The following is a 12,298-nucleotide window of genomic DNA, read 5'->3' on the forward strand; positions in this document are numbered from 1 at the left end:
CACTTGCATACATGGACAGAGTGTACCAACACCTGTTTACAATGGGAGCTCCAGCTTTTAAATGTAGCGGCAGTATGGAAGAAGGCTAAAACACCAAGGAATTTGGATTCAATAGTGACAGACAGATTGAAAAAGGGATTTGGTGCAAGATAGTGGAAATTGTGTGCTATAAGTTACTTTTTTTTCTTCTTACAGAACATATTTATTATAATGATGGCTTTGTTGTGATTGTTCCAGGCTCTTTTCTTTGTGACTCTCCAGTTCTGTCTGTTCATGGAGAAAATCTGTACACAGTGGAACCGTATCGGATCCAGGTCCGCACCTGGCAGGTGAGGACTGAGTAAACCATGAAGGGACAAATAGGCCTTGTTGTTTTCAAAGACTGGTGTTAGAGCTTAAAAGTAAAGTGCATGATCTTTCTAAATCTACTAACTCTACCTTGTCATAATGCAGTACTCACAATAAAAATGATTTTGAGTATTTCAACAGAAAGATCTTTGACATTTTGTGTTCTTTAAAAAGTCTGTGACTCTGAACACTACTGCAATGTAACTAATAGATATTTACAGACTTGAAGACGATCTAAAGTGGATGCAAGTTGAAATACATATATTACTTTCAGGAAGATGATCATACTAAATATTCTTACAAGATAATGAAAAATACCACTTGCACATTTTGTGTGAACCTTTGCAGCCTCTGCTAGTCTGTGAGAACCAAAAAGAGAAATCTAATTATTAGAGTTCTATGACACATCATTTTATTTAGGAAGTAAATATTATATTTTAGAATGGGTGTGATTCATCACATAAATATAATGTATTTGTTTTTACAGATATATATTTAAGGACCTTCAGGGACCTGATATTCCTGTATGTCTTTCACTTGGTAAAGTTTGTGTTACTAAAGAGGAAATTATTGCAGAAGAACACCTTTAAATTTAGACTTATTTGAGGTTATGAACACACCTGAAACACAGATTACATTTTGTGTGTATGTTTCTCCAATTTGCTTGGAGTGATTAATCTAACACAGAAGTTCAGCAATTTGTGACTCAAGTTGGTGACAAAATAGTCCCTTCTAGTGAGGCTTTGGCCACACAAACCTGGTGTTACACATTTCTTCCCAGGGCACAGTTAAACAGTTGCTGGTGTTCTCCGAAGCAGAGGGGAATCCTTGCCTCCTGGATATCTGTGGGAATTTCCTGGCTGTGGGAACTGATCTGACTCAGTTGAAAATCTTTGATCTCTCACGCAGGTATTAATAAGGCTTTAAAAATAATCTGTTTACAGTTAAGCATGTATTTTGTGAGGAATCTTTATCTGTATTTTATTTGATGAAAAGCAATATTCCCTTTGAATCTTCAGACAATATCAATCAGCTATGTGAGCTGATGGCTTATTTCTAAAGCAAGGGAGGAACTGGGGAGTAATTAGGCAAGTCATTGATGATGATGATGATGATTATTATTTTAAAAAGAGGATACCATGAGGGATATTTGACTGCATTTAAAAGTGTGTGGAGAATTTATGGAATATTAAGCTAAGGATGTCCCATGTTTCTTCTGATAACTTGAACAAAACTTAATCTCAAAGGAGCTGAAATGAAATCAGGTCTTGTATCTTCTCGTAAATCAGCAAACTTGTTTCAATGAATATATGGAGAAAGTGAACCTAGAACTGTGGAGACTCTGTTCTTCCTCCTGTTTAGGTTAAGAAGTTTACCTGACTTGGTTCAAACATTGCTGTACTCTCATACTGACAAACATAAAAAAGACACCAACATGACATTCATTTTGAAAATTTAGCTGCTGATGACAAATGTAATTTTGAAAAGCTGAAAAACCTGAAGAGTGAAACAGATTCTGTTCTTCTGTGCATGCTGTCACCACAGGAATGCTAAAGTCTAGTTAGTTGCCCTCTGGAAACTATTTGGTTTGGGATCACACACATTCCACCTGGGACAGTTTGAAGGTTGTTAGATTTGGGCAGGTTGTAACTAGCATAAATATTGGATTATGATGTCTGATAGTGAGAAAAAAGAGTTTCACTCATAAGTGTTATGATAAATTTTTGTGTTTGGTACTGAAAATACCCCTTCTCAAATTATGACACTTTAATTTCCGGGCACCATAGTTGGCTTAGAGCAAATGTTATTTTCATAGAATCAAATATTATTTTTTTATGAGATTGTATTATAGCTCTAAATTGCTGTCACTTCAAATTACTGTCACTTCTTTTTACTGCATTTTTTTGTTTCATGAGATTTGTCCTCTGTTGCTAACTGATTACTGGGTTTGTATCTATACAGCAATAAGATTTTTTTGAGATAATAAAATACGTAAATGTGCCCTGCTAATGACATTTCTTTGCTCCTGCTCCACAGTGTGCTTTCCATACACAGAAATTTTATGTGGTGCGCTCCGTTCAACATTCATGGTCCTGTTAACTTCTGTAGGAAAAGCAGACATCTGAATTCAGAATTCTGGTCAGATGTTCTTGCTGTATTTTCTTTCCTTCCTTTGCTCTCAGAACCAGTTTTAAAGGTGCAGAACTTAATATCCAGCATAAACAGAACAGACGATTGGTGATACAAGCATCATAAAGGCACCCTAGGACACCATGTTTTGGGAATCCTGTAGAAGCACTTGCTGATTCATTGAGGAAAGAATGTCTGTTAACTGATTCCTGAAAGAAAGGAAGTGGCAGCAATCCTCTGGAGAGGGAGTCTGGGGCAGTGGTGTCATACAGTCAAAATAGTTTTCTTTTAAAAGTCTTACCCATAATTTGCTAAATGTTTTGGCTGATGCATATTGCCAGTTGCTTGCCACCATATAATTGAAGTTTATTCCTTCCCACAGGGAGGCAAAAGTGCACTGCAACAGCAAGAGTTTATCCAAGCTGCTCCCTGGCTGCAGAGATATTGTGTCTGTGAAGTGCAATGCTAATGGCAGCAAAGTCAGCATCCTTGTCAGCAGGGTGAGGCACAGCTCTTCACTCACTGTCTGGGACTTGTCCATTGGTTCATAGACGGGTGTGGGTCAAGATTACTGAGGACGCAAGAATCACTTCTCAGAAATAAACCTACCTGGTCCAGGTAGTGTATTGAATCATGTAATGAAGTGTTATGTCCCAGCATTAATTAAGGTCTCTTAAGGCTTTGTTCTGTGTTGGGAACAATCCAGAAAAAGAATATTTCAGTTACAAAAGCTGCTTTATAGCATTTCAAAGAAATCCAAGGCTGACTTGTTGGAATAGAAAACCAGCTAGGAATTTTCTGGTATTTCTTAGTAAGAAAGAACTTATGTGATTACCAGCAAAGAAAGCTGAGAGCATGAAGCAGATGGGATAAACATACCTATTTTTCTTTTTGACTGCATGCTCCAGCAACCTTTGTTTTCCTTTCCTGTAGGCAGATGGGAACATCGATTCCAAGATCTGTTTCTATGATGTTGAAATGGACCAAGTTACGCTCTTTGATTTCAAGGCTGAACAGGGACATGGTAGAGAGAACCTTTCTGCTGGACAAGGCATTGGCAAGTAAGGAACTTCTATTTCAAGAAGCATTAATGGTGGATTTAGGATGGAAATTTGCCCTGTGGAGAAAAGCACACCTTAATGCTGACATTCATCTGTCTTGGGAAGGAGCTTGTATGAATTTAATTATTTATTTCTGAAGAACTAATTAACACTGGTAAATTGTGTGCCCATCAGGCTGCATCCCTGTCTATTCCAATAATGTGAGCTAGGTAGTGTCAAGTGAAGGTCCCAGTGTTGTGGTTTGACATTGGCCAAACACTAGGCACCCACAAGAGTCGTTTGCTTACCTTCTCTTTACAGTTGGGCAGAGAGGAGGGAAGAACAAAAAAAAGGAAATAACAAAGGGTTCATGAGTTGAGATAAGGACTGTGAGAAAATCACTCTAAGGGCAAAATGGGTTTAAATTTAAAGTTATAAAATATATTTACTATTAACAGAGTCAGAGGAGGATAATAAGTATAAAACAAGCCCTTAAAACACCTCTTTTCCTGCCAGCCCATCCCTCCTTCCCACCAACAGTGCAGGGAGATAGGACCATGGGAGTTTTGGTCAGTTTGTCACTCAAGATGATCTTCTGTTCACTCAGGGGGAGGATTCTTACCTCTGCTATGCCATGGATTCCCTCCCACAGGCAGTCTTCTCAAAACTGTTGTGGCATGGGGTCACTCGTCATGGGGTGCAGTCCTTGAAGGATAGGCTGCTTTAGTTTGGAAGCAAGGGCTCTTTCGCTCTCTCTATTCAGGTCTTCTAGACCACAGCTTTCTCTGGCATCCACCCACTCCAGCAGGAGCACTTTTCTAATGGGATTCGAGTGGATTTCTGCATCCCCTGTGGACTTCATGAATTACAAGGGGAAAGTTTGTTTCACCATAGTCCTCGCCATGGCCTGCAGAGGAATCTCAGTTCCAGCACATGGAGAGCCTCCTCCCCCTCTTTCTTTTCTACTGACCTTGGCGTCGCCATGTTCTCCCTCATGTGTCCTCACTTCCTTCTCTTCTCTGACTAGAAAAAAACTCCTGCTTGTAGGTACCATTGCCAACAAGTTGCAATAATTCAAAGATTCTTGCAGGATCATACAGCACTAAGAAGTTGATCCTGTCTAGGTTGCAATCGGGGAATTGCTCATCATGCTTTCACTGCTGGCCAGGCAGCCCTGCTGTCATCACGTAGGCAGTGGTGGCTGCTGCGATGCAGGTGCTGTTTAATGCTTCTCTTCATGTGGGACACTGGGAAGGAGAAGCCACTGCTGCCCCTGCCCTTCTACCCCCAGAGCCAGGTGGCCAGGCAGGCAAGGCTCGCCATGGGCTCTGCCAGCATGGCAGTCACTGTGGCACCTCCCCACCCCTGAGGGAAAACTGCCTGTGTGGTGTTTTGATTTTCTTCTTAAATGTGTTATCACAGAGGTATTACCAACCTCTCTAATTGGGCCAAAGTGGAAGCTTCTAGCAGCTTCTCACAGAAGCCACCCCTCTGACCCCTTCATTCCTCTCACCCCCTCCTTGCCCCGCAGCCAAACACAAGGCTATGCCAAATCAACACACCCAGAAAGCAAGCTCAAAATAAACAGGAGGTAAGGAGGTAGTTCTTCAGCCAACATGCAGCTGAGCCAAGGAACTCCTTGGAAAGGAAGTAGAGAAGATGAAGGAAGGGCTTATGGAGATATTGGACAAATTCATAGAAGAGGAATTCAGGGAGAGTTACTAGCACTTTGGAAGCCACAGCTAACTAAAGAGATCTCTGAGGAGAGGATGGCTTGGTGTAAGGGGTTTTATACAGAGGTATTACACCACTAGAATCAGGATTCAGATCTTTAAATAAAGAAAAATCTTGGAAAGCTACCCTTCCTTGAAGAGTTTATATAATAGGAACTGAGAAGAGGGCATTGTGGAGGTCCTTGTAGGAATAAAGGTATTTTTAAAATATAATAAAAGTTTGGTTTGTGTGGGTAAAAAACTTATGAGGTGTCTATTTAGACCTGATGCCTTTCTGTTCATGCAAACTGTGCTGTAGGAAGTGCATTAGAAATCCTAGCAGCACAAAGTAGTGAAGTAGAAATGCTTGTGAAAATATGGTATAATATTAGAGTACAAATTCCCATTTGATTCTACAATAATTTTTCTGACTGTATTTTTCTTAAGAAAAGCTGGCATTGGAACAGGTGGATTGCTTTTTAGCAACTATCTGCTATGGGTATTACAAGCAAAAATAGGAATATACTCTCCTTACCACTTGTAGTAGTTTAAATTCACTAATTTTCATTTCCCAGCCAATGCACCAAATAATGTGGTGGTTCTAGCTCTAGCTAGAATCACCAGGGTACTTACTTATTTCTTGCTGTGAGATATGGATTAGGAGAAGGCAAAACAGGCTCAAAACTTAAAAGAAACAAAGAAAGTTTATTAATAGAACTACAAGAATAAGAAACCAGAATAAAACTTTCAGAAACCTTTTCTACCCCCCCACCCAACCTTTTCCTTTCCCAACTGACAACATAGAGACAAAACCTGAGATGTTAAAGCAATACCAACTATACAATAGTCTTTTCATAAGTCTCTATGGGAGAGGAGTTTTCTCTTGTCATTCCATGGAAAGTTCTCCACAAGAAAAGGTTTTCCTGTGGCTTTTTATTTCCATGTCTGGCAGCCGCCTGGAAAAAACTCTGCCATTATACTTTCCTCCCATTTTCACATCACTCTAAGGTGTGTTCATGGGCCATGAATTCAAAGGGTAATATTTTAAGGATGAGTTATTCAAAGGCAAAGGTTCTCTTTATCTGTTTCTATTATCATCTCTGGGAACAGAGGTTTTCTCCTTTTCTCCCTTGGGGCAAAGGGTCTTCATCAGCCCTCACCTCTCTCTCTGTTCAAGCTCTCATGGGATCACAGCTACTCCACCATCTGCTTAGCTTCATCAGTGGATACTTTTGCTCAGATTTACAGTTTGAACAGTTCATTCCCCCCAATACTTTCATGAATTAAAGGAGTTTTTCATAACATTGTTGTCCATCTCCATGGCCCTACCAAAAGAATATTTCAGCTTATTAAAGCATCTCCTCATTCTTCTTCTATCTTAGGCTGACTCCTTCCTTTACTGATTTTGATGTTTCATGTTGTCTTTTTACATATTGATTGCTCCCACTTTCCTCTCTTTGGAGAGGGGATTAAGTCTGCAGGTCTCATCTGAGTAGTGAAAGGGTTAAACCTTGCACAGGTCTTGTGGATGGTGATGTGATCTCTGCCAGGGCAGCAGCCCAGGCTGTTTGTGATGGAGGATTTTTTTCAGTGGTTGTGCTGGAGGAGGGTGGCTAGGATCTCAGCAGCCAGGCTAGCACTCAGAGGCAGCACGCTGCGGGCTGATGGCTTCCCCTCTCTTTACTCGGCAGTTTCTGCTGAATCCCAGTGGCAGCAGAATTTCAGCTGAGTCAGGGACCGGCCTGGCCTGGCAGCACCGCTGTACAGGGCTTGGCGAGCTTCCCGAGGAGGCTCAGCCCCTCTGGAAAGGGGCTTCTGCCACCCCACGGTCTCCATCCCCCACCCGGGAGCTGCTGGAGTCCGGCCCATAAGGGCCGCGGGGGAGCAGACCAGCTGCACCAGAGTTCTGTTACCTTTCAAGGCCAGAAAGAAATAGAGACAGAAACTCCCAGGCTTAGGTTTAAAAGGTGGTATTCACAAAGGTGATCTCACTTTTCAGCGGTGAAAAATGTTGTTAATTCTCAGAAATGACCAGCTGTTGTCCAGGTCTCAAGCAGAGAAGAAACTCACAACAGCCTCTCTCAGAGGAGTTACTTCCATGGATATTTTCCACTTTTTTTCCTAAATGCCAACCTACCACGTCACTGAAAGCCAGAAGAAACTACTCAGTTCATCAAAAACTAAGGCCAATGCAAATCTGGGGTCTTACATCCTGGTTAGTTATGCAGTAGTGCAGTCTAGAGTAAGTGAGGAAGTTGTTTCCAAGTGTGGTATCTTGTGTAGCCCAACAGAGGCAAACCCAAGCCAGGAGTGCTGTTTCACTGTTTGAGTGTTAGTGTCTGTGTGAATAATCCATTTATCTGTGCTTTCTTTTAAAGGATCTTCAAATTACAGTGAGTAAACTCAGCAGAAAGTGTTAATAATCCTCTTCTGCTTCTCTTTCCCTCCTCCTGAGACAAAATCTAAACACTCCCAGGTTTTTTACACAAATTCTGTTTTTCAGTTTGCAGTTTACTGATTGTGAATTCCATGGCAGGGAGAGGACTTAGGTTTCTGCACCTGTTTGAATGTCTCTTTCAATTTGCCCTCTAGCCCTACTCCAATCCTCCCCACAAATTCCACCCTTCAGTGGTGACAGCAAGTGAGAAAATATTTTAATGATGTCTTTGGTTTCTCTTTTAAATAATTTGACATTTTTTCAGAAGAATGAATACTAAGCCATTGCTAAAATAGTGTGATTCTGTATGTCTGTAGTCTTGATATGGCTGGCTCTGAAGTAATAATTGAAATGCCCAAAGGAGGCAGTAAGATTATTTATTTAAGTTATTATTTAAATCGCTGACAGAGACTGGCTTTCCCGAGGCTGCAGGAGAAGCCCTTGTGCTTAATGTGCTGTTTCACAGTGCCTCAGAATTCTTGACATACAGTAGGTGGTGGTTGGTCTCTTCTTCCAGGTAACAATCAATAGGATGAGAGGAAATGACCTCAAGTTGTGCCAGTAAAGGTTTAGGTTGGGTATTAGGAAAAATTTCTTCAGGTAGAATTGTCAGGCACTGGAACTGGCTGGCCACAGCAGTAGTAGTGGAATCACCATCCTGGGAATGCTCATAAAATGTGTGGACGTGGCACTCTGGGTCATGGTTTAGTGGTGAATGAGGTGGTGGTGCTGGGTGCATGGTTGGACTTGGTGATTTTAGGGGGCTCTTCCAATTGTAATGATTCCATGGTTTGAAGACAGAGCTGAGGTAGCCCCTGTGTTACAGCAGCAGGCACTGAGGTAGATAGTTTGAAGGATGTTCAAGTGTTTATGTAGGACCTGCAATATCAGGGGAGGCAGATTTTGAGTACCTATTTTTATAGGCAATACCAATTTTTTTCCTACCAAAATGCTTTATGTCCTGTCACCACTGTCAGTGTAAAAGACCAAACTAGCAATGTCATTGCCATGTGTAAAATGTTAGGAGTCAGGAAAATGTATCTGGTTAATGTTCTAATACAGAGTATAAATAACTGACAATGATCCCTTGTCTGGAGATTTATTTACATTCATGCACAGAATGGTCTGGAATTACTTTGTTTCCCTTTCTGCACCTTTTCTTGTCTCTTCATAGGTTTGTAGTGGAGTATCCAGAGTTGCACAGTTACATCCCTGCTCGCCATTTTTGGGACCAGAGTGAACCAAGACTTTTTGTATGTGAAGCAATTCCTGAAACAGGCTTCCAACCTCCTGACCAAAAGGAAAACCAGACTGAGGGCACAGTATGGTCTTTTTCATTTGTTTTATCTTGTTTTACATAGAGTTCTCCCTGTCCAAGCAATAAATCCTTTGTGATTCATTAAGGATGTAGGAGTGGGTAGTACACATTACTACGTGCAAAAATGAGTTGTGAGCCCTGTGTTTGCTGTCTGTGTTTCAGGCAGTCCCTCTATGGCAGCTCTCTGGTTTGGGCAGAGCTTGCACATTCTGAAGAAGAAAAAGAGGGGATTTCTTTAGCTGTGATACAATTTTGGGAATGATCTTAATACAAGCTTGTATCTGGACTACAGTTATTCAGGTGACATTATTGGGTGGATTGATAATCTCGAAGTTTGTAACTTAAAAAATAGCTGATTTTATATCTTGAGTCCACTTTTAGCAGCAAGAATTAACTTGATAGAATAACAGGGATGTTACTGTTAAGGTGAACAGAGAAATACGCTCTTCCACCCAGTCCCCTCCAGTTTTCGGCTTTTCTGGAGAGGAATTGTACATTTTTATGGGACTTCCCAAATTATCTGTTATTGGTGTTCATAACACTCGCCCGCGGTAAGAGACTTCTCCTGGGTCAAGCTGTTCAGGTAGAAGCAATTTATTGTAAGGGCAATGAGAGGGAGACCCGTGTCCGCTGCCAGCCTCGGCGTCCACGTGGTCGGGGGGAGGGGAGAGAGAGAGACGGGGAGAGCAGGAGAGGAGAGGTTGGAGATGGGGAGGGAGGAAACAAGAGCAACAGGGAGAGAGCAGGGAACCAGGGAGGCTTATGAGAGAGGGGGAGGACAAGAGAGGGGTAAGGGGGAAAGACCAAGAGGGTAAGAGAGGGAGAGAGGGAAAACTAAGAGGGTAAGGGAGGGAGAAACTAGGAGCAGGGAGAAGGGTAGGGAAAGGCTAAGATGTGAGAGAGGGGTAAGAACTAAGAGAGCTCGAAGTTCTTGTTACAATACAATATATCTTTTTCTATAGTGAATATTCTAATTCCCAGTAACCAATCACTACGAGATACACCCACTAAAAAATTTACATACAGCCTATGAGCATCTCCATATTAACATACAGTTGTTGCATTTTAAACTCTAAAAGCTTTCCAAGTTCTTTCCTTGCTTCTTGACCTTTGGATTTTCTGTCAGCAGAAGGACATTATTTCATCATTAGGGATTCTCCTTTAGCTGGCTAGGCTATTGTTCTTTGGTTATATAGTAACTAGTACTCAGCATCATGACTCCAAGCAGGCTTTCATTTCTACTTTGATTCTAGGCTTCATATTTTCAGAATCTTCTGCCAAACAATCACATTCATAAGGTTTCCCTGTTTCATCCTCCCCAACAATCTGTTATGGTCTTTTTTACATTAGAAAAAATACTTAATTTTTATTGATCAGAAGTAATCTAATCAAGATTTCTTTTATCACACAATTCTTCCCCTTTCCCTGCTTTTGTGCTTGTAGTGCTCCTTACCACTTTGTATAGAACTGCCTATCCTGCATAAACATTCCATTGATTTGAAACATACATTTTAATCTCAAATTTTTAGATTTGTGCCTTATTTTAACTACATCTCCTAAAATTAAAGATAGAAAGCTCTTTGTCTTTCGTTGGTTAAAATGACCTTAGAACAACCATGAGAAGATCAAAGTAAAAAGTAGAAATGGGATAGGGATGTCTCAAAAGGCCTGGCTAGGGTCTTCTAGCAAAGAAAAGAACAATTCAACTTAATATTCCTTATGCAAAAAAAATTAGAAATGCTTGGCTTCTAAATAAAGTTGAAAAAAAAAGATATAAAAGGAATGCCACTTTTTGCCCCATATTCAATGGGACTTTTTACTGTCTGCTTGTGCTTTACTAAATGAGAAATCTGATTCACTTCTGCTGGAAATAAGTATTATTTTAACTTGAGTCAAGTCAATACTTAAACTGTTAGAGGAACTATTTTTGAATGGATTATATATTTCCTGGGAGCTCAAAGCAGTCAGTGAGCTGATGAGCTTACAATGGGAATAATGTGGTTTTTTTTAAAAAAGTTGAAAATTGTTGTGGCTGCCCCATCCCTGGAAATGTTCAAGGCTGGGTTGGACAGGGCTTAGAGCAACCTGGTCTAGTGAATTAGTGGGTCTAGTGCCCACCCTGGCAGGGGGTTGGAGTTAGATAGTTTTTAAGGCCCCTTCAAACCCAAACAATTCTGTGATTATCTTATTCCATGATTCTGTTTCTTTGCCCTGAGCCAGATCTCTCAGAGGCATGCCTGAAGCAGCCATCTGTGGGCAGCGGCTTCTCTCTTTATGTGAAAAAGAATTGAGAAAAAAGCTTGGGTGAAGCTGGTTGCTGAGACAGAGGTGGAAGTCCCTGTGCAGGGGGACCAGTCTGGAATGCAGAGCGAGGTGCTGGCTGCTCACTGTAGGGAGGAAGCTTGCAGCTCTGCCCTCCCAGCAGCTGTGTGTCTGAATGTATAGGTCATACTATTGTCAAGAGAAGCTTCTGACAAGTGAATATGGAAAATAGAAACAAAAAGAAAGATATTGGAGCATAAGAACAAAACAGTGCTTTGCTTCCTTTTCCAGGTGGATGTTTGGATTATATCCTTCTTCAGCACTGAAGAGCATGGCCTTTTGCTGCAAGACAGCTTTCCATTGCCTTCATCCTACCAGGTTCTTCTGGGCATAGAGGTGCCACATTATTACTTTGCAAAAAAGGTGATCTAATCTCTAAGAATTCCTTCCCTTCCCAGAAATTCAGACTTTCTACTGTATAGGGATCAAATTTAACCAAATTGAGTCTGGGGTAGATAGAGCAACTCCAATGGCAGGGGTGCATCACAGGTAAAAATGACATAAAGATAATTCTGATGCAGATGAGCTTCACAGAGTTGTGGAATTTGTAATGAGATAGCTTTTTATGGGTATTGTAAACTGAATGTGACAAGTGTAAGAGAAACAGGAATTACCAGGTAATACAATTGAAAAAGGGACACGGAAAAAAACTCTGCTTTATCTAGTCACTGTGCCTATTGCAAGTACAAGGGGTGTGTGTGTGTGTGAGATTTATGCAGGCTGTTAGATAGGACATTTCATACTGGCTTTGGCAGAAGTATCTCACTTCCTTGTTGGAATAATGCTTAATCTTCAAGAATACCTAAGAGAGTATTTTTAATAGTCATCTTGCACCAGCAACAAGTGCTTGTGTGCTGCAAATGCCAAGAATGCAGGCTCTAAGTTCTAAAGCTTGGAATTTCAATCCAAAATTGTTTGCATCTCATGTAAATAATACCCTACATAATTCCATGCATACTGGGCAAGCTGCAGCCTTTTACCTACAAATTGG

General features: G+C 41.0%; 1 protein-coding gene across 8 annotated transcripts in view; it reads left to right on the forward strand.

Annotated features, from left to right (window-relative positions):
- IFT140 (intraflagellar transport 140) overlaps window positions 1-12,298 on the forward strand; it is a 91,164-nt gene that overhangs the window by 32,653 nt on the left and 46,213 nt on the right. For all 8 annotated transcript variants that reach the window (XM_088063814.1, XM_088063811.1, XM_088063812.1 and 5 more), the window contains 6 exons: window positions 238-329; window positions 1,130-1,257; window positions 2,861-2,978; window positions 3,412-3,539; window positions 8,842-8,989; window positions 11,539-11,670. In XM_088063814.1, coding sequence (XP_087919940.1) covers window positions 238-329; window positions 1,130-1,257; window positions 2,861-2,978; window positions 3,412-3,539; window positions 8,842-8,989; window positions 11,539-11,670 — 746 coding nt within the window. The remainder of the gene's footprint in view (window positions 1-237; window positions 330-1,129; window positions 1,258-2,860; window positions 2,979-3,411; window positions 3,540-8,841; window positions 8,990-11,538; window positions 11,671-12,298) is intronic.

The sequence above is a fragment of the Pseudopodoces humilis genome, chromosome 18 (genome assembly GCF_049639895.1).
Source record: "Pseudopodoces humilis isolate 2021_Gansu_Grassland_sample_001 chromosome 18, ASM4963989v1, whole genome shotgun sequence".
Lineage (NCBI taxonomy): Eukaryota > Metazoa > Chordata > Aves > Passeriformes > Paridae > Pseudopodoces > Pseudopodoces humilis.